The sequence below is a fragment of the Anas platyrhynchos genome, chromosome 14 (genome assembly GCF_047663525.1).
Source record: "Anas platyrhynchos isolate ZD024472 breed Pekin duck chromosome 14, IASCAAS_PekinDuck_T2T, whole genome shotgun sequence".
NCBI lineage: Eukaryota > Metazoa > Chordata > Aves > Anseriformes > Anatidae > Anas > Anas platyrhynchos.
Genome location: NC_092600.1, coordinates 281,977 through 304,569, shown reverse-complemented (window position 1 = coordinate 304,569; position 22,593 = coordinate 281,977). Strand labels below are relative to the sequence as shown.

Sequence of the window (22,593 nt, the reverse complement as noted above, 5' to 3'; positions counted from 1 at the left end):
CATGTTAGGTACTTACACCCCAGACATGTCACCTTCTAATCAGCTGAGTGTGCTTTAAAGCTTTCTAAAGCACGTGTTTTTTTCAGGTAAGCAGACAGCTCTGTGGATTAACAATAATCTACAGTTGCTTTCAGTTTTAATATACTTACGTGTTTCTAACCAGGTCAGTAACAGCCAAAATACATCATGAAAATAATTTGCATTCATTTAATTAGCACATTTCATCTGACAGTTGCAGAGTTCTAGGAGTCCAGTAAGAGCCTCAGGCACAGACAGCAATCAGTGACAGCAATGCAGAAAAACCTTGTGGGAATCTTCTTCCCCTGGGCACACAGCTCTTGCCCACCTGCTGCTCCCCGCCCTTGGCATGCAGCTCACAGGGACACTGCAGTGGGACATGTGGGCTGTCCACGCGCTGGTTGATTCGTGTGTTTGGTAACCCACGTAACAGACAGCACTGCTGAACTTGGCGTTCACCTCTCATGATAACCAACAAGAGGAGCTGTTCGTTGTAAGACAGGTGTTGGGCACTGTGTGAGCAAGTGTGCTGATCATCTCCTCTGCCTCTGCCCCTTATCACTTGGTTGGCAGGGCAATAGAACCCTAATTCTGAAGTGCTTTCCATCCAGTGAAACTGCGCTTTTCACTGCAATTTCACCTAAGACTCTGCTTATACCCATAAAGGGATATGGGAAAGATAAATACTAGGGACTCTAAGCAGGTTTTGTTTCTAAGATGTGATTAGACAATCACATACTGTTTTGTGGTTTGGTTTGGTTTTCCACTCCAGTGTATTACATGCTTGCACTGTTTAGACAGCACAGAAGCAAAGATATGATGGGATTATGGTTCCAAGGCCTCCTGCTGCAGAGGGGTAATGGCTTGCAACAGAGCACTGATGCCTTCATTATGCATCTGGTAGGCACAGTCAGGTCAGAGTAGCATGACAGAAGTGTCTGAGATAGCTGTCTTTGTTCACAGGCACTTTGCCAGTGGTCTGAGTTGTCTAATAGACGTGCTGCCTGCCTTGCAGAGGTAGCTGTTCTTGCAATCTGCCACATACAGCAAAGAAGTGCCAGGTCTAATCTGATCCGTCTGTGGCTCCATTCCTCTCACACCGCTTTTGCATAAAGGGTTGCTGACAAGACCCACATGAGGCACTTGTCTGTTGTCTTTGTGGTGGAGTCAAGATGAAAGGGGATACTGACATTTCTCTCTGGGACTGACTTACAAAGGTCATTTGTGCTAAAATTTACCCATCCACATTTTACTTCCATTTCTACTTAGTACTGCTTCCTGTCAAAAGTATCCAGAATTATGATAGTTTCATCTTGCTGTGTTCATCTTAGCTAGAAGAGTTGGTTTTATCAAATTCTTATCTTAACACACCTGGTGTAAAGCTGGATTAACTGGAACATACATCATTGGTTTGTGCAGAAATCAGACTCAGGCTTGCTACGGTTTATAACAGAGCTTAAAAAAAATTTGCTTTTTTTTTTGTCATAGTGTTGGCAAACAAAAGATGTCTAACTCCATCAGTCAGGCATATCAACTAAGTCTCTGAGATGCCCTAGGAAGAGATGGGCAAGAAATTAACAGTCTCAAAGCACTTTAAGAACCTTCTTGAAGCTGATACTATACCATCATCTGCTGGGGGAAAAAAAAAAAAAAAAAAAAAAAAGGCAAGTTCCACTGCATATGAAGAACAAAGATAGTATGGCAGTAAAGGAAAGAGTCTCAGCAGCTTCAGCACCAGCAAGCCACACCTCCATCTTATGTAGTTATATTAGTAATTGTGTTCAGTCTGTATTCACTGTCCCCCATAATTTCTCTTTGAAACTATTGCCAAATTATCTGACAACCATTAAGGACTAGTGGGCTATTCCTTCAATAGAGATAGTAAAATAGATAAAAACAGATAATGTCCAACTATGTTGCTTGCTAATTATGTCCAAGAGAAAAAAACAAGCAGAGCTTATGGCAGAAAAAGTTCTGTATTACTAAAATCCATCACCAGGACACATCTTGCCCTTCACTTCTTTACATGTGGTCTTGGAATGAGTTGTTCCCTGAACTCACTTTCAGCTACTCACGTGAAACCTAAGACTGTCAGAATGCCAGAACCCAAACTCAGCTGCATTGAATGTACCTGGAAAAAGTCATCTGAGAAAGGCAGACTTAGCCAAAAGTAAATCCTGCTACATTCAGGTCAATGTCAGGCCCATGATGCACCCGGGGGTGGGGAAGAAGAACAGACTGTGCCAGTTTCAGACCACCCCTGGTAGATTCCTGTTTCCCAGGGAAATCCTTGTATCTGAATAGGTGATCCTTCCATCTGAACTGTGACGTGCATAGCTGCTAGGGGTCTAGTCCACTGGTCTGTAAAAAAGGTCTCTGCAGTGAACCTCAAAACAAGCAGGATGTGCATGTAGGGTTATGCTCCCAGGTTCAAGCACTAAGGTTTTTTAGCAACTTTTGCTTTAGGGGCCAAAAAGGAGACAATATACTATTCCCCAATATGCTATAACTTTTGCTGTTTTCTACTTAATATATTGTTCTTTTCTTTCTCTGTGATGACAATAGACACTTAAGTATCAAATTGCCCCTGGATGGCTGCACATCTAGGATTAAATTTGGGACCCCATGTCAGAAGCTGGAAGTGGAAGCCACAGGTATTTCCTACTCATTTCAGGATGCTGTTAGTCTCTGGGTCTGGTTTGGCATTGCTTTCCTCTGCAGAAAGAAGTGCAAAGTGTAGGCAGCAGAGGAGGATAGTCCATTCCAGCCTTTGCCAGTGTGTAACTGCCAGCTGAAAGGGTGAGGCAATAAAAATCTTGCTACCTAATCTCTTAACAATTTTGGAAGAATAGGTTGGATGGGGTGGGGTATTATGTGGGCTCACAGGATCACCATGTAGCACATACACTAAATCAACATCAATTTTTTGTCTTTATATTACATGTTCTCACCCTCCTTTGTTCAGTGTGAAGATTTTCCTAGTTTCCTGCTTGGTTCTTTCATCTCATCTGCTTTTACTTCTAAACCAATGGCTTGTGAGTATCATACCAAAGTCAGACTGCAGTGAAAGGAATCAGAAAGACTTACCACACCACAGGCACATTCCTGCTTAATAGTGACTTGTGCACCACAGCATACCATTGTGCTGAGTGTCATAACCAGAATATTACTAAATATGAAAAATAAAGAGCAAAGAGAGAGACGAATAGATAAAGATACAGATGCTTTCTTGCTGGAAGAAAGAAAGTGAGGTTGGAACACAGGGTCCAAATTGCAGCGTTTTGATGTGGGCCCTTACAAAAGTATGGGCAAGATATGAATGCCAAGTGGTTGTGCACTTTCAGAACAGAGTGAGGTGTCTTGGAATGGAAAATTGTAAAAGGTGACATTTCCCTAGAAAAGCATGTGAATGTTGTATCTGTTCATGATAAACCTTGAATTTGAAAACCCTCAAACAAACTCAAACCCTGAGTTTGAAATCAATCTGCACCCCAGATGTGCTAATGCCTTAACTGCAGCATAGCTTTCCTGCATCCCACAAAACACAAAATATTTTAGGAATTTCATACCTGTTACTGCCAAATGTACCATTCTTCTGAGTCTGTAAACCAAGAAGCTAAAGTCCTTTTCATTTTCCCTATATCTTCCCATTACTACAGATTGCTCTAAGTGGAAAGTGTGGGTAAGAACATGGCAAGTTACTTTTGCAGGGTCGTCTTTCTGCTTCACTGTGTTTTTCTTTTACCTTTCCACTATTTCTGATGTGTATGTTCTGACATGGAAGTGAGGATGTGAGCTTGTCAAACAAATATGTGCAGATACTCACACAGCTTATGAACAATGTCCATGGTGTGATCATACAGGTTTAGATTAAGTGACTGTCAGTATTAAAATATGCAAATCCTTCGTTCAATGCCTAAGCTAACTGATAAGAACCTAAGTAACAGATACCATGGTGAACTCTGGAAGTTTCTGAGTGCTCTGTTGAGAACGTAAAAATAGAGGCTTTTCTTTCTTGCCAAGCTGGAATGCTCAAATTCTTTTCACAGCCCATATCAGTTAAGCTATTGGAACTGTACTGACTGGTTTACCTGGAGCTTAAAGAATAAACTTTGACAAACTAGTCAATTTCAAAGTTCTCTGTTTCATATACAAAGGAATCCAAACCATTGTGGCTTGTTGTCTTTTTGTTTTAATACTTGGTATATATTGTCATTTCTAGGAGCTTGATCAAAATGTCCCAGAAGCTTCTTATCTCCTTCATTAAATCCACATTCTCTGAAGTTACAGGGAAAACATTATACAGATACTTTCAAACTATGTCTAAAAACAACACTGTTGTTTAAGTGTGTGTTGGTTCTGGATGAAGAGATGTAGGAGAGTGCTTTCTGAACAGCAATTCTGGAACTTGGAATATGTCAGGAGTACATGAACTCCACCTCAAATTGCTACCCACTGCTTTTCTCTGGCTTGTCCTATAAACATGTAATATGTATGTTTCAGCCCTGCTTAGGAATGTGTGATTTTTCTGTACTTCCTTTGTTTAAAACTACAGTTTGTTTACTTACACTTGCACAGTAATTGTTTCTAGCTCAGCGGCATTTTTTTTTGAGGCTTGCAGAGCACTTTCCATGATGATGAGGAATGGTCCAGAAAGGTCCATATTTCCCCTGCTAGCAAGAGGGCCCCTATGGCAGAAACAGATGTGGATTGCCAGGGATATTGTAGGAGTCATCAAGGTATACCACAGCTGAGAACAGTTGCTGGGAATGTGGCAAAGAAGGCCATATAACATGAGAATGAAGAGAGAGAGATAATTACAAGATACTAGGGTTCTCATCCTGAAAACACATTACACATTTTAGACTGAGGATTAATGTTCTTTATGTAGTTAAGAATGTTTCCATGCTTTTAAGTTAAAGATAGTATCACAGCTTGCAAATTCAGGACCCAAGATGACTGCAGCCAGTGCTACCTGTCTGAATGTTGGATTTGGATGAGTTTCATTCATAAAAATCTTTTTTTAGGTACCTAATGAAAATGGACTGATTTTCCTGTGTGTTGAGTATTTCCAAATCTGCCAACTTCCCTTCTCCTTTTGCAGTGTATGCTCTCCATTAATTTTGAAAAAAAAAAATCTAGTTGTATTTTATTCATGCCTGGACATAAGTTCAGATCCCTAACTTGGAAGCTGCTGTTGAAAAATGTTGTCTATTGCCAGCTAATTTTCTGGAAGGGCAGTGAATTCCCCACTGAGAGGGAAAGGCCCTGCTTTCAGAATTCCCTTATCTGTCTCCAGGAAGTGAAGCTCATTATGTTTCCTCCAGACCTTGCAAAGCAGAATAATAATCTTGCTTTATAATGCATGCTTTGAGTCAGGTTAACATTATTGAACTTCTAGGATAGTTGAAAACATACAAAGAATGTACAAGCAAGAGACTTTAAGTTCCAGAAGTTTACTCATTCAAATCTTTCAATGCACATAACCTAATTAGAGTTATTATAAGAATATAGGAACTAATGAGTCACTACTTTATGATTATCGCTGAATTTATACTCCAGTTTGTTCATACAGGAAATAGTCTGCAAAAGACCTGAGCCTCTAAAGCATCTGGGAGTTAGCAACCACTAAGGAGCAGACGTAGCTCAGCCAAAGAGACACTAACATGTGAGTACAGTTTCAGTAGAGCCTGAATAAAGATTGCAGCAATAAAGCACACCAAGAGTTTCTGCTGCCTTTTTAGCGATGGAGAGAAGCATCTTCCCCTCCAAGAAGTGATGACAGAAGGCCTCAGCCAGTTCTGTGTTTGGGAGTAGACGCTGGATATTTTAATTGAAACATTTCAGAGCTGCACTGGTTCATGCAAAGCACTGCAAGTTCTCCACATAAGAGGACTTTCTCTGGAACAGATGTCTTTTGTGGGTGGGTACCAGTCTGCTCATGTGCAGTTTGAAGGCATTCTGGAGCACTTAGATCACCACTGTGTGGCTGGCTGACTGCAGGAAGGAGACTGGTGTCTAACGGTGGTCATGAACTCCCTCCCTCTATTGCTGGATGACCCAAGTGTCATCTGTATAGCAAACCATAGCTAATGTACTCAGAGGGGCAAAATCAGAGAGCAGAGAGAGCTTTATGTGTCCTTGACATAAAGCATGATCTGTCCCATTCCGTGGTGAGACTGCTCACATTAATCGATGTTTTTGTCTCTTCTGAATAGAGAGGGCTTTTCTTTAACTACTTTTAATGCTATGTCACACTTCTTTACGATACATATTGATACATGTTTAGAAAATTGCTAGGAAACCAATTCCAGTCACAATTTTAGTGACTTTTTCAGTTTGCAAACTAATGTCAGATTTCCAGCATTTCAGTCAACATCTTACAATTTCTAAAGCTGAGAATGGGAGAGTTTTGCCTTTCACAGTTTCTGCAGTCAGTCTTCACATTTCTGCTGTATTTTTCATCAAAAAGTGTGAGGTTTTTTTTTTGTTTGTTTGTTTTTAAATCAGATCAGCTCAAGATTTCTTTCGCATTCGTGGTCGTATTTCAAAATGGGTACAGGAGGTGAGCATATTTTTCCTGTACCATTATTGGTATTAATTTGTAAAATCACAGATTTCCTATCACATTTTTTGCACTCAAATACAAAACTGATACTGATAGACACAGGCCCCTCCAACCTGGGCCTTCATTCCTGGCTTCACCACTGTCAGGGTCAGGCAGGAATACTTCACTTTTTTGCTTTCTGCCTGCTTTCTCTGGACTCCTGGGCTAGGCTGCTTTCTGTTATATCCCTGCAAATCAGGGGTAGCAACACTCATTTAAGCCGTTACTTCTGGTTTAAGCAAAATTGAAATACCATCTTGATAATAATTTGTTCTGCATGCTTCCTGAAAACCAATAACATCAAAATATTCAGTTGACATTAGATGTTCAGGGCCTGAGGGGAGGTTGATCACCAGGTAATATTATTGTCCTGGGAAATACTCCAGCGTCTGCCTGCTGGTAAGCACTCATGCTGGTACAGTTACGTTCTGCTTGAGTTTATGCTGAAAGTTTCCCTCACTCTCCCCACTCTTTGCCACCACTTGCCACCTCCCCCCAAAATTCACCCTGGCCATCACCAGGGGGGCAGTGCCTCAGGCTGTGCTGGTGGCTCTGCTCTCCTGCCCAGAGTGGCAAGCACTGGGACATGCTGCCACTCAGGGTTAGCATGCTGTTTGTGGCAGTTGCTGTGGCAATGGTGAAATGCTAAACAGGATGGGGTGAAGAGTCAGCTGTGTCTCTGGACTTAATAATATGATTTCATGTAAGACATCAAACAAGAATGCAGTAACTCAGCAAATCTGCTTTATGCGTCTAAAGGAAACCAGATGAAGCTAAGCCTTTTTTAAAATACCCAGATTCCTTCCGCAAGTCACCTTGTTTCATAAATATTCATTCTCCCCGAGTCCTCTGAGGATCAGAATCTAATAATTGTGCATATTTGCGTGATTTTTTAGTTTAGGCTTGGCATGAGAGCTCTGGATGTCTTTTATTCACAGAGCAAAAACCACCTTATGAGCAGAATGAGATTCACTTACAAAGTCTCAGCTTTTAACCCAGCCTGCCACAATAATTCCTTGGTAGCTTCAGCACGCAATAATCTTCACGCATTTATTTGGTGGCATAGGGCCATGTCCACCTTGAATAGTGTACTCTTGTAGATCTCATGATTGCTGGCTTTCTCTTCAGCAGGTTACTGGACCTCAAATTCCCATTTCATATAGCCAAGCAAATGCTGAAATATATTTATATTAAAACTTTAATATGCATCTTAGTTCACCGTGTTCTTTTGTATTTACTTTCCTTCAGCAGAGAGGAGGATATCATTTATTAATTCATTAATATTAAGATGTGTATTAATACAGTGATTATCAACCTGAATCACCCAAGACTTTTGCCTAAACATTTCCTGATTTTAGAATTGATAACTATGTGAATTTTCATTTGTGAACTGTAAAGCATGACAAAACAGTCACATAGTTTGAAATTTGAACTTTCTTTTGGCTTTCTTTCTCTTTCTTTTCTTTTTAGGAAAGGATTATTTGGTGAAGATGCTCATGGACTTATTGAACAATACAGATAGATGTTCACCTGTACAAAACCCACCTATATGAAACACAGTAGTGTTTTTCAGTTGAACTGATATTTATAAATCATTCTGCTATCTGTAGTGAGGGGACAGTGTGTACCTCCTTACAGTGGACAGATGATAACTCCCTGTATTATCAGTCAGGATGAGATCTGCATTAATGTAAGCAACAAAATTACAATTTCATAATTACTCTAGTCATAGCATGTTTTAAATCTAAACCAAATGTTAGACTATTCATAGTTTTCCTAATAAACCAAAAGTGAATTCTATTTGTGAAAACCATCTCTTCCCTATTTTGAAAATGGTTCATTTTCTTTGCAATTCAGTTATTTTGGCTTCAAAACAACAATTATTATTCTAATTGTTGTTAATATTATTGTTTTTAAATGCATTATTGCATTCAAGCAACAACCAGACATCGTAATTCACTTTGGGGTTTCTGCCCACTGACAGTGTAAGTTTACTAGAGAGAGGACAGTCCACACTCCAAAAAGTTTCCATTTTGAGGGCCATACCCAATGGAAACCTTTCAGTCCAGGTGTAGCTGAACTAACCCCAGAACAGCTATTGCTAAAATAGCTCTGCCCTATAGAAAGCAGAAAGGCAGTAGAGAATACAGACTGGAGTACAGCAGGCACATCCACACAGCACTGGCCTATCCTGCTTGGCTTTCCAAGCCCATTTTTAGTTTGGGGTACATTATGCTATTGGGTGGGCATTTCTTTTGGCACTAAAACTGAGACTTGGGCAAAATTAATTCTCCTGAGCTCCAATCTAGAAAACTTAATACCTACACTGCCTAGTTCTGCAGCTTTACGCACTGCACAGATGCTTTCTGTATAATAAAGATATAAAACTGTCAGAGTGTCCAAAGGAGCACAACTAAAATGGTGAAGGGGCTAGAGGGGAGACGTACAAGGAATGGCTGAAGTCATTTGGATTGTTCAGCCCGGAGAAGAGGAGGTTGAGGGGAGGCCTCATCATGGTCTACAAATCCCTCACAAGGGGGAGTGGAGAGGCAGGCGCTGATCTCTTCTCTCTCATAACCAGCAGTAGGACCTGAGAGAACGGCTTGAAGCTGTGACAGGAGATTCAAGCTGGATAACACAAAAAGGCTTTTCACCAACAGGGTTGTTGGGCACTGGAACAGGCTCCCCACCCCAGGGAAACTGTCACAGCACCGAGCCTGACAGAGTTCAAGAAGTGTTTGGACAACGCTCTCTGACACATGGTCTGATTTTTATTTTTTATTTTTGGTGTTCCTTTGGGGACCCAGGACTTGGACTCGATGATTCTTCTGGTTCCCTTCCTAGTCAGATACTCTATGATTCCATGATTCTTTCCTTCACTGAATTTTAAATCCCCCAGAGCAGCCTTTGCTGTGCCTCACCTTGCCAGGGCAGAGCTCAGATACTCCCCACAGAGCTTCCACATGCTGGAAGCTACTGCCAGTGCCGTTACAGATGAGGTGTTCTGGGCTTATTCCAGCAGGGGACCTGGCACTGACCCATCGGCATGGCACAGCAGGTGCCATGAGAGCTGGGCTGCCATGCTGGGAGGGCCATCCATGAAGGAGGGGCAGGAATTCCCAAAGGTATTCGAGTGTGGTGTCCACGGCCAGCTGGAAGCTGGCAGGTCTTGCCTGGCAGTCATTTTTTGTGAGCTGGGGAGCTGGTAACCTCTGAGATGCACTACAGGTAGGGTTTAGCTGTCCAGGAACCTGGGAACATGGGGTTTGCTGCAGATGGCTGATAGGTGGCACATGGCCTGGTGTGCACAGGAGTGATTAGCTTCCCACCAGTCTAGAGCCAGTATGGATAATTAAGTCAGGCTTATTGCTAAAGTCAGCATTTTTGACTGGAGGCACTGAAAGCCTAATTCGATGACAGCAACTCACCAGATCCCAGTTTTTTGTTATTAATCTCTGCAATTGCTTTGCTTTTACTTCTGTGGGTAGCAAATGTCCCCAAGGCATGAGTATAGACAGTATACTGGAGTATGAAGTTGAAGAGCTTGAATTTCTTGCTTCTGCTAGGCTCTGTTAGGGCTTGAATATAGATGAGGGCCCATGTTTGACTGGTGTTTTTCCTGTGTCTGATGCAGTTGAGGAATTCGGGACCAATAGCATGAGGATGCAGTACAGGCTAGGGCTGGTGTTCAGTTTAGTGACTATGGAGCTGTTAATTTCTGAACTTTACTAGGTGGATTGTTGTAGGGTAACACCAGAAGTAAGCAAATGAGTTTTCATGAATGGATATGAAGGGAAGCAGGGTGAATGACTGCATCTCAGTTATGACTCTGAACTTAAAGCACTGATCATTCTAGATAGGCCCTCCAGTTTTGTCTATACTGAAGCTGTTTTCTGTTCTTGCTATTATCATGTGGTTAAATTTGGAAATAATAGCTTGGCCTACGGTTGTTCTTAGGGCTAGGGATCTGGAGTAAAAGAGTTGATGACAGTATATTGATGGCTCTTGCTTGGCCCATGACAATGACAGTGGGGTCTCTTCTTGTTTGCAGATTGCTTTGTTTTTTGTGTCTCAGGGTTCAGTTATTTCAGTTAAGTGCAGTGCTAATCTTTGGGTTCGGTTTTGAGTAATCTGTAGATCTTGTTTTATGTTTTGTTGTATGACTGACTAGGAAAGAATTAAGAACAATGTGTAAAGGAATAACAAGCTTTCGTCTCCTCCAAAGCCAAGTCAGTAAGGTAGGACCACACTGGGATCAGTATCGGGATTAATTTAAAGTTTAAGGTTGGAGATGCTGAAGAATTCATTTTGTTATTGTTTCTTACAGGCTCCCCTGCTCGTGTCTAGAAACGTATGAATGACATGTGCTTAATTCTCAAGGAAATGCCTGTCACTGAAGAGCCTGGCTGAGTAGAGCTGTGGGCCATGTCTTTGATCATGCATACAGATTTTTCTGGACCTTTCCCAGCACTAGTATCATTTTTCAAGATCTGCAGTGGACCAGAACTCCATGCAGCATTCAGAGACACAAATGTGCAAGAGGTTGATTCAGTAGTACAGTGACAATATCTGATTCTCTATTCCCTCCCTAATTATCCCTAACATTGTATTCTGTTGTTGAGCACTGATTTGCAAGATCCCTCCGTCAGCTGGTAGTACTGGACAGAAATGGTAAGTGTCAGTCTATAATTAGGGAGTCTGTAATCCATAGATTAGTAGCTCCGTACTCTAAAGTCTCCATCTGTTGTGCACACTGAAATCATTATACGTCTAGTCTCGGTCCTGCTCCAGGCTTCTAAAATAGTTTTTGCAGGATTTTCTTTGTTGTGCAAAGCAGCCTGTTTGTGGCTGTCACTTGGTGGCCAGGCAGTGCGGCAGACATTGCACAATGGTCTCTTGTCAGTGGCACAGGCTGTGGGATGCTCCTCTATTCAAGCAAAAACAGGGCTTTGGAGTGTATTTTTCTGCTGTGCTCAGAGACTCAGCCCCCCTTGACACATAGCAGATGGCATACTGCCAGCTCTTAGGGCTTTTATTATATTTAGACAGTCTCCCAAACAATGGAAAACTACTGTCATCCAAAAGGGCTGCCAAGATGACAGAAACCTTTCAACATGCAGACAGTCATATGTCCTCTTAGACAAGCCATGAGTACTGGCCACGGCTGCCCCTGACAGATGCACAGTCTGTAACACAGCTCAGTTCTTTACTCACCAAAGCCTGTTTGATGATAGAAGCCTTGATAAAATTAAGGTGTTTCGAGGGTAGCTTAAACAGCTACAGCCTGATTCAGGCTGCCATCTTACTAGGGTATTTTCTACCGTGGACCGGAACCAGTTGAAGTACTGTCACATACCAGGGACAGACTAACACAAAGCTTACCAACTCCTGACAATAGTAGGCATAGTCTGGGACTCCCTTTCATTATTGCATCCTTGCTATTGTCTTGTAGCTGATGGTTACTTGCAGCTAGCTGTCCCAGAGAAGCATCCAGACAGTTCTGGACCCTCAACATAGTGTCAGATTTCTTGCTATTTTCGTAAAAAATGGTACCTTGGATGTCCATGCTTTCATGAATGCATTGGAGATGGCAAAATCAGACATGATAACAAATGTTGACACCTAGCCCTTCCATTCTGAGCTGTATTAGGTGGGATACTGGTTTTGTTGCCCTGTATCTTCATTTCTTCAGCAAAGTACTCCTGATTTACATCGGCAGAAGTCCAGACTCAGGGCTGACATGGTAGCTTTCATATACCCCTATTGATCTGGGTCCAATAAACAGCACACTGACTGAAATATATTCCTAATTTTATCACAGATGATTAAAGGAGTACATTTTTAACATTCTACTCTGTATACCCATTCTACCTGGGTGGTTGCACAGCAATAACCTCACTGTGCTTATCTGATAGAGGTAAGTACTGTACTGACACAGGAGCTGTGCTCTACTCCCTTATCTGGGGAGGATCTGCAGTCTTTCATAGGAGGCCACACCAGTTCTGTAATATAACAGCAAGAGATTGCTGACAACCATCTAGGGGGGGAATATGTTTTGCAGAAGTTCTGCAGCATCCATGGCTAGCTAGCACACTGCTGGTGTTTTAAATGAAAAAGCCCAGTGCAGCAAAGCAGCATTTCTAAGGTGGCATTGTGTGACCATTGTGTGGAATCTGTGAAAATTTTGGAGTACAGAACTACTTTTCTAGCCCTCTTACACCACACTTGTGCCATGAATGAGTTTCAGCTGTGAGCTCAAGGGGCCAGCTGAAAGGCTCACGCATGATTTCATCCTTTTTATAGCTCATATGAGTTCCTCAACCACAGTTCACCGATTTCCTCTAGCAGTGAAAAATCATAAACCTTACCACCCAAATCATAACCCTTACAATGGCTGAAATATAATGGAAGTCAATTTAGTTTTCTACTCTCTGGTTCTGAACCCAAAGATGGGTGCTTCTCATTAGCCTTGTAGATAATGGCAGCAAACAGCTCTGTAAATATTTTGAGTGTTTTATTTTTCTGGCCAGACTAGTAGTTTTGTGTAATAATCCACAAAGCGAGAACAGAAGTTTGAATTTCAGTCATTCTCTTTTCTCCTGGCAGAGCTGGCTCATATTTCAAAAGCTTTGCTTAGCCAGCTGGACGCCTTTGATTCTGCCAGTGCTTATGAAGAAGTCCATAACAGCAACTTTATTCTGTTTCATATATGGGAGTCACATTGTGATCAATATGACCTTTTAAAGTTCATTTCAAGCTGAGAACTTGCATAGATTTGTCTAGGAGCATATTTCTAAGGAGGAGGCTTTTAAAGAGCATGACCTAGAACGTTAAATACATTTATTTAGTGTCTGAGTAGGACAGGGGAAAGTACTCCTGGCACCTGCGGAAGGTGAAGTCAGGCAAACAGACAACGTTTTCCATCGTTTCGGTTACTCACTTGTTTTAACTTCGCTTAGCTACTACGAAGTCTTCTTCCGACGCGGTTTGCCTGTGTTTTTCGGCAGCTTGCCTTCCACACCTATTTGCGCGCGCCTCCCCGATTCCCGCCCGTTGCTCTGACCAGCGGCCGAGCCTCCCGCGGGCGGCCCCGGCTCCACCGAGCCCGCGCCGCGCCCCCGGCGCCGGCGGAGGGGCCCCGGCAGGGCCGGCGGCGCCGTCGGAGCTCCCGTGGCGGCAGCGCCCCCTGGCGGGCGGCGGGGAGCGGTGCTCGGACACGGGGCTCGTGAAGCTCGTCGAGTATCGGCACCTCAGAGCACCGGGAGCCTGAACACAGCGTGCAAGAGGTTCTGACATCGTTATTCTTTTTTTTTTTTTTTTTTTTTTTTTCCCCGAACTGGGGCAAGAGTCTGATAAGGCTGCACCCCATGCGGATTCCTTCCTTAGCTCCAGCAAACAGGCAGGAGCTTTTTTCTCCTCTGGCTACACAGGCCTAGTAAAAAGCCAGTAAAGTCAAACCTGCCCACATGCTGGGAAAGCTAACTGCCCACCTCTTATCAACTAATTACTTCAAGATGTCCACTGAAGCTTTTGAATTGATTTATGTTCCCAAGTGTGATACGCTACAGCCCAGTCGTTCTCGCTGTGAGCTGCACGCACATCAGCGGAGCGAGTAGGCAAGGAAGTGTCTCCTGCATGGTGGTTACCCAGCCTTAACATGACATTTCTGAACAGATTCCAGACAGACACCGAATAGCTCTGTGAATGTAAAGTGAGATTTTTTTAAAAAAAATGCTGCAGTTTTATTTTTTTATACAAACTAAAACACCAGAGGTCATCGAATCCTATATTAAATACATAAATTAAAAAATAACCATTCATAAAACTTTACATACAATAAGGATTCTCTTCTACACGTTAATACATATAGTACAGATACATGTCCAGTGTTTATCAAAGGGTCATTCTGACAAGTCATTTACAGTTTTGTTCTGGAGTAAACACCAAAGAAATTGGGAATTAAAAGTATATATAAAAACACACAGGTGCTGATGTGAGTGAGGGCAGAAAAACAAAACAAAACAAAAACTTTGAATCTCCAGCAACTTTGTGGCTGTTTACTGAAACTTACCCTAGTGAGAGCAAGAGCCTGGCCTATCCAGTCCTCATGCAGTGCCATGGAACTGAAAGCTTTGGAGGTCCAGCAGATATTCCCCTCTGAGATGACAGCAGGGAGATGGAAAATAGAGCATGTATACAAAAAGAAGGTCTACATGGTCCTCTAGGCATGTCAATGAGAGGGTGGAGCTGTAAGCCAGGCTGATAATACTGCAAGAAGCTCTATTTCCTTCTGCAGACCCAAATGCCTAAATTCATCTCGCCTAACTAGGCCTTTGTCTGAAGTGCTTGTTTGATTTGCACGATGTACGTGCCTCATCTAATGTTTTGACAGAATGGCTAGCCTGGAGTGCTGGTAGTCCTGCTACAGCCTAGGACAGATAAATGGGATGAATCCAGGGCTATGTTTCCTCAGAGACTGAAATAAATTGATCTGTTTTTGCTAGCTGATTTGTAGGAGGGGAAGTTGGCTGTGAAGTTTGAGGAAGAATTCTTAATAGCATGCCTCAAAGAATATCAGGAACAACAAAAGCCCTGGAGAAACAGCTTCAGGACAGGGAAGGAAGGAAGGAAGGAAGGAAGGAAGGAAGGAAGGAAGGAAGGAAGGAAGGAAGGGAGGGAGGGAGGGAGGGAGGGAGGGAGGGAGGGAAAGACTAGTTGCCCATGAGATGTAAAACTAAACCATGAGGAGTGTTACCAGTTGTGGCAGCTAAACAACTCTAGATTCAATTCCCCATACCTAGAATGGAAGTAAACTTTCATAAGCTATAGCAATGATTTACTATATACAGTAGAGAATATATATATATGCATATATATAGTATACTATACATATACATAAATATGCATACAAACAAACTCATTTTGATCTAGCTGAGAGTAGAAAGTTTGTATTTTACCAGCCAGTGTGTGTTAGGCATGGGTTATGTTAAGCTTCAAGAAGAGTAAAGCAGCTGTTGTTCAGCTTTCTGGAGGAACTCTACCATTAAAAGTTTGCAGACAATTTACAAGTCACACCATGGTAATTGTCTGCCATCGCTCACCTCACCCCAAGCCCTTGGAAATGCACATGCAATAAGGAAGAGTAAGGGAGGGGAAATCAGGCAAGACAAATGAGAGTAAAGTGTGCACAGCACAGTTCAGAGGACCTGAATGATACAGTCTGCCACAAAATCAGTCCAGTATGTTCTGAAACTAGATATTTATATCTGTGCTGTGGTTCTGCCCTGTGACTGCCCGAAACAAACATTCTAGTACTCTTTTTTTTTTTTTTTTTTTTTTTTTTTCAACCAAAGCAGAGAAGGAGGTTATTGCAACATCACAGAAAATAGATACTGCTCAAACTTCTGTAAGATGTGCTCAGCACTTTAATTGCTGGCCATAATACCTACGGAAAACAGTTTCTAGCCTGCATTTACTTGTGACTTGCCACATACCACTGCTGCCAAGTGGTATGAAGTGAATTTGTGCTGCAGCAAGGGAAAAAACAGTGCAAGGGGGAAGAGGGAATAATAACCAGGGAGGAAAAAAAAAAACTTTTTGTAGCTAACGAGATGTTGTAAAGTGATCCCAATATGTCAGGTGTGGAAGGAGCATGACTCCAAAGCTTCAGGACTGAATTGGTAGCAGCACCCTTGGAAAGCACAGGTGGTAGGTTTGGGCCAATATCACCCATAGATTCCTCTGCATGGGGGCAAAGAGTTTGAACCACAGAGCATGCAACATACTAGCATTCATTTAACATATTTGCCCACAAGTCTGTTTGTTTGTTCTACCAAAAAACAAAAACAAAAAACCACCAAAACAACAAACATACAACTGGTGCAGACAGTAAACTCCTTGGCTAAAACAGACTGGTTCCAGAAGCTGTGGTCATTTTTAATTTAAATTAATTCTAAGGAGGAGGAATTTTCTAATAGCTTCCAACCTTCAACAGAGGGCTCAACACAATCTTCAGGCATGAAAGAAGTGAGCATATTTAAAGTCTCTGTGGAGAAACTGAGCCCAGCATTGCAATCCATCTGAGTGTATGGACATTAATAATTAAAAGCTATTCTGGATGAAAAACATCTGTAAGGGGCAGGCATCCCCTATACTAGATGAACTTCATCCCTGCTGTGGCTAAGGAATGGCTTTTGCCCTGCTGACTTATTTCACTACTTTTTGCCTCAGCTGTTTCATCTGCAAAAAAAATAAGCAAAAAGAAGCAACACCCTCTGTAAAGCACTTTTAAAGCTTCTGGTGTGCGGAGTCTGTAGAGTCTGTGCTTAAGAAGTCTGAACGTGTGAGCCCTGTTTTGAAGGTTTAAGTAATGCACAGGCTGTCTTCTACTTTGAAAAATGGAAATCCATTTTTCTTAGCTAAAATTAAGACTCCATTGTGGAAGACACAGCTCAAATAAGGAGCCTTGCCACAGGAACCTGAAGTCTATACAGGAAGGACTCCATTGCCAGGTAAATGAAAACAGAAGCACAGAGAAGGGCATTGTAATGCCTAGATCATACAGCACACCACGAGAAAAGGGAAAATGGATGCAACTTTTTTTCCAACAGACAGGAACTTGGCAATGTTTGTTGCAGGTGTCAACACTCCTCAGGGTTTGTTTTTTACTGCCTACAGGGGCATGCAGCTGTGATGGCACTCCTTGCCTCAGGGAGCCACCAGGACTGGGTTCCAGCCTTTGTCATGGGAGAGGTAAGTAATGCTCTGAAATGGAAACAACTACTACTAGTTATTCTTAATTGTGGAAAAATCTAAACAAGCCAGTAATACTTCTCATGTCTAATAAGGGTGCTTTCACATTTCCCTGGTTTTTGGCTTATGCGTCACTGGTCAGGAAGTCAGCTAACAAAATCAGTTTGACAAGCCAAACCAAAACATTTATAAGGGTTTTGCATGTTCAGTAGGATCCAAGCTGAGACAAAACATTTGGAAGATGATGCTTTGTGGGTTATGCCACATGAATACTGGGGATGTTTTCTTCCCCTTTTCACTCAAACACATTTTTTTCTTTCTAAGAAGCCACTCTGTAGGTCCAATCCAGTGATCCTCAGTATGTTATTCCAATCGTGAAACTAAGTATAGGCATTATTATCTCACTGTCAGTCTTTAAAGAGTATAAAAAGTATCTGACAATGGGCAGGCTGTTCTTCATGCAGGGAGTGTGAAGAGATAAGGCTACAATTCTGTCAGAAGTCTTCCTTATACTACACACCCTCATTTCCCATCCCTTGCCATGTAGTATGGTGCTTTGTTATGATCTCAAACAGAAAACGTGGTGCCCTGTCCTACCTGTCATGCAATAAACTAGAATGTATTTTTCCTTTTTTTTGCCCCCACACTGCAGCTGTCATTGTTCCTGAGGCTAAAACCAAAGGGAAAGAGTCCCTGTAGTGAGAAAGCCAGACAGTTCAAACCGAATGCTTTATTGTCAGTATCTCTCCACAGCTCTCAAGTGTTTCTCCTGCTCTGTCTTCTTACTTTTGATTTGTTCATGGGATGACAGTGTCACATTTAAATGATTGCCCTGCATAGCAGGGATATATTTTTCTGTTGTAACTTTGGTTCCATGCCCAAGACACACTCTGACTTGATCAGCTGAAAGTGGAGCCTTGCAGATTCCCTTTAAGTTTTTTCCTAAGTGATGTAGGTTCACAGTTCATTTTTCTTCCCCTTTTGTAATTTCAACATATAGGATTTCATTAGATGCAGCATATATCATAGCTTTAGACAGAAACTGTCAAGTAACAAATCTTGAGTGATGGCTTTAAAATATAAGGTGGTTGCAGTCTTGGCTACAGGTTGTTCTTTTGTATATTTTTTTTTAAATTGGTGTAAACAATGTTCTCTTCATCGGGGGGGGTTGGAAGCATTTGCCTTTCTAAGGACTTATCTGTGTGGTCAGGTGCTCTAAAAATAAAACAAAAAGAAGAACATCTGTATCAGATAAGTGATAATTTCCTCTACCTACCTATCCAGATGACAAAATAGTCAGAAAGTTGAAAAGATCTGTTCTTACAATTATCAGCTAACTGGGCAGACTGTTTCTGTTTCCATGCAAGACATTTGTGAAAATTACTCATATTTTGACAATGAATTAATTAGTAACACCAGCCAGGCCTGTCCATTTAACCTTAAAAGGTGAAGGTCTCTGGTCCACAGAAGTTCCCACAAGTATCTTCAGATGAAGAGTTATGCACCAGCCCATACAAAACTGTGAGTTTCAATATCTCCTGTACTACAGCTGCCTAAATTTCACCAGACGTGACAGCAGGTGATATGCTTTGCTTGTGGTTTCAAGGCAACCCCAGAATTTTGGCTAATTCAGCAATGAGGCAAACAGAGACTGCTCCTAATCCAAGGAAGCCTTTCATATATATGGAAAAGAATTCTGGGTTTCAGATCTGAAACATGGGGCAAAATGGCATAGTTTTTCCTTGCTTTCTCAGCATTAAAATCCACATGGTAAAATTCACTGAGTGTGAAATCCATGCAGACTAGACTTCATTATTTGGTCACAAATAAGTGAATGTACATATTCACAAGCACAGAAAAGTATGCCTATAGTAAACTCCCATGTAAGAAGGAACTACAAAGTTTTGGTCTTGATGCTAAATATTGCTGAATATGGTTTAATTCACACACATTGCATTCTAGCCTTGTTTCAAATGCTTCTCCTTCCTGATCTGAAAAGTACAGCAGTGAGTGCTGTGCTAATCCTGCGAGAGAAAGAAATCAGAAAGAATCATCTGCAATTGTATCATAGTTTGCTCTTGGAGTTAAAACGTTGTTGAAGGATAAACTGCAGAAAGACACTAACAAAATCAAAGATTTTTCACCATCAGATAGTTCCCTAGGCACATTTCAAGGATGCGCTGTGTTTTGTTGTTTTATCACAGATCTGTATGAATTCTCCTATAAGGTTAACAAAGTCAACTTGCATCCATTGGAAGGAAAGCAATTTAGCAAAGATCCCCCTGATGATATGCATCTCAGTAGTTCTAAGAACCAGGTATGTTGATGGCATACTCCCTCTGTCATGCTCACCCTTGATGTGTTACTTCAAATGTCAGTCACCTGGGTAGGCAGGTGGTTTGTAAAGCGAACAGGAAACACAAACCAGTAGTAGTTATTGTATGTTCCCATGTATTCCATCCTCAGAAAATATGTCTATGATAAAATTCCTGTCAATCTTGCCAACACAATTCCAAAGTTGATTCTGTTTGGAGATTTCACCTCAGGTATTAAGAGGTAAGGATACCATGGAGGGAAATGGGGTGGGTGAAAACTGGGATCAGGCAGGGGATGAGCTTACTGTTGCATTTGCTCTGAGGAACTGCTACAAGACTTGATGATTTGCACTTACAGAATAACTTGCCTTGGTAAAACTTTCATCAGACATCATGCCTGCTGTGAAGCTGGGCCTGCTGCAGCTGTCTTTATGGTTCAGGAGAGCTCACAGCAGTGCAGAACCCCTGAAAAGCACTGAGTTTATATCTCTACCCCACCCCTGCACCCTTAAGATTTTTCCATTTCTACAGTCTATGTCCCATTCTCGACATCACTACATCTGCACAACTGTCGTGGCTACTTGCTCTGCTCTTCAGTTCACAGTAATCCATCTTCTTGTTCCCTGCCTGACACTCTTCGTCCAAAATGCAAAAGCAGAATGTGAAAACGGCAAAAGAATTGTTCGTGTGCTGTGTGGAGCTATGTGGAGGACTGAGGACTGGCACAACACACCAGCAGACTCTCCAGGGCTGTAAACCACACTTCACTTCTTCTTGATGTTTCTCTTCCTCTCTATCGGAAGTAGAGACACGAGTCTTCTAAAATAGACCCTCATGTGCTCCTGGGGCCAGCCTCTATAGAGCAACGGTAAATCCAGTGAGTGAAACTCTTCTTAGTGCTGTAATTAGAGCAGACTTCCTAGGCTCCAGAGGGACTTACACCCACTAAACCTTAGGTGTTGTTTAAAATGAGCAGGAAACTTAGTGAAGGAGATGTGTGTGGGAGACATGATGAAGTCTGGACTCAGTGACTCCTAAGGGAGCTATACAAACCCCCAGCAATGAAATTGGCACAAAAGTAGTTAGCTTTCTCTTGATTATTAGTCCTACTCAATTAATAACCAATGAGGAGTCAACACAGTGCATCAAATTAGCAGAGTTTGTGCTAGATATGACCCAGCAGACCCATGCAGGTAGAAGAATGGCTGCAGGTGATAATAACAATCTGCTAGAATTTTAGAAGGATAGAAGAGTTCTGATCTCAAATACCTCATTAGTTTTTCTAACCTGCCTGAAAATGTGGAGGCTTTATTATGTTTTTTGATGTTCCTGAGTTTTCTTCTTTCTCCTGTGGTTCTCCCCTTCTTGCTTTGAGAAGAGGGAAGGAATGGATCCTCTGCAATAAAGAATTCAGTCTGTCTTTGAATACAAGGCAGAACTCATTAGGAGGCTGTTAAAACAGCAGCCTGAAAGTCACCATGAAATCCATGTACACAGATTCAATCTGAAGGCTTTTTATTTTTTTTCCTTAGCATGCAGACATTGAGATGTTGCACAACACTTTAGCTATTTTCACAGGCTGCAAGAAAAAGATTTAATCACTACTACTGGAATCCATATGTCAGAACTGTAGGGATTTTTCTATTTTGGAAAATGCTTATTTCAAAAGATACTGGTATATATCTGCAATTCCTGAAAAGCCAAGTAATTCATCCATGTTATGGTTTTCCTTCCCTTTTCTTTTGCTTTGGCATACCAAAACCATGCGTAAAGTCATATGAGGGGTGCACTAGTTTTTTTATGCTGGGAGTAGGGATTTCCTATTGTAAGTTCAATTACAAGTGGATTCAATTTTTCAAGTGAATCATCTTTTCTAATGAAAAATGTCATATCTATGAACCAAAATCATTTTAATGCATTTTTATGGATCTTTTTGGAATTTGCTTTTACCACCAACTTTTTGTCTTAAACTTCTGAAAAAAAATACTTTCAAAATTAAAAACAATAAAAAAATCAGGAAGACAATGTTTCCTGATGAGTCTATGAAAAGTGTAAATTGCATTTCCCAGGATGCATGTTCTAATGTGAAGACTTTACTGGGTGCTCTATCTTAAAAGAGATGGGACTAGGAAAAGCTGTTCAGTAGTTTAATATGATGAATGTATTTTCAATCAAGTGACTTGATTGAAACTGAGCAAGGGACATCTTATGAGGCACATTTGCAAAGAACTGGAGTTCAAGATTTTTTTGATTTCTTATTTTTCTTCCACCATAGTTGATAATAGCATTGACAAAATTAGGATGTATGAACTTCTTACTAACTCTGTAGCTGTACCAGCAGGGGCAAATAATCGTTAGAAAACCAATTCCATACCTATACAGGTGGAAAATATAGGTGAAAATTGTATACAGAAAATTCAGAACCTCTTACTGCACCTGTTTTTCTTGTATGAGTCACAAGAACTTCATTACAGTTGTGATAGAAACTGAATGAAAGACAACACTATAAGCAAATGGGAAGAACTCAGAGAGACAGTCTTTTGCAGACGTCAGTATTGGTTTCCGTGAGTTTTCAAGGTGCAGTTTAAATCCAAGTGTCCATTTTTATTTTTTTTAATCTCCCTATAGGTTGGCTGCTAGCTCTGCACTTATGATTCTACAATACAGCAAAAGACACAGTCATATGAAATTATTTGCTATTACTATGTACTTTGAAAATGTTAGCTTCTTAAAACTAGCCTATACATAATTTGGCCGTTTCAGAAGACTCTCAGATTTTTTTTCCCCACTGTGAATGAGAAAGAAACAGTGCAGTCAAATTAACTCAAAATATCTTGCAGACTCTGTTCTGTGTTATGGTTCCCAGAAAGCCTGCTGCAGGGACATTGGTGAGAATGCAGT

General features: G+C 41.4%; 2 protein-coding genes across 6 annotated transcripts in view; both read right to left on the bottom strand.

Moving 5' to 3' along the window:
* Positions 1 to 13,738, bottom strand: part of DPYSL3 (dihydropyrimidinase like 3) — a 55,633-nt gene extending 41,895 nt beyond the window's left edge. Inside the window, exon 1 of the mRNA XM_072023449.1 lies at positions 13,566 to 13,738. The gene's annotated coding sequence lies outside the window, so the exon portion shown is untranslated. The remainder of the gene's footprint in view (positions 1 to 13,565) is intronic.
* Positions 13,739 to 14,322: 584 nt separating this feature from the next.
* JAKMIP2 (janus kinase and microtubule interacting protein 2) overlaps positions 14,323 to 22,593 on the bottom strand; it is a 52,231-nt gene continuing 43,960 nt past the window's right edge. For 3 of the 5 annotated variants that reach the window (XM_072023442.1, XM_072023445.1, XM_027468150.3), the window contains one exon: positions 14,323 to 18,592. Coding sequence is in view for 1 of the 5 variants with exons in the window: in XM_072023445.1 (XP_071879546.1) it covers positions 18,584 to 18,592 (9 nt within the window). In the remaining 4 variants the exon portion in view is untranslated. Of the gene's footprint in view, positions 20,548 to 22,593 lie in introns of all 5 variants that reach the window. The other 2 variants (XM_072023443.1, XM_072023444.1) reach the window with 2 other exon arrangements.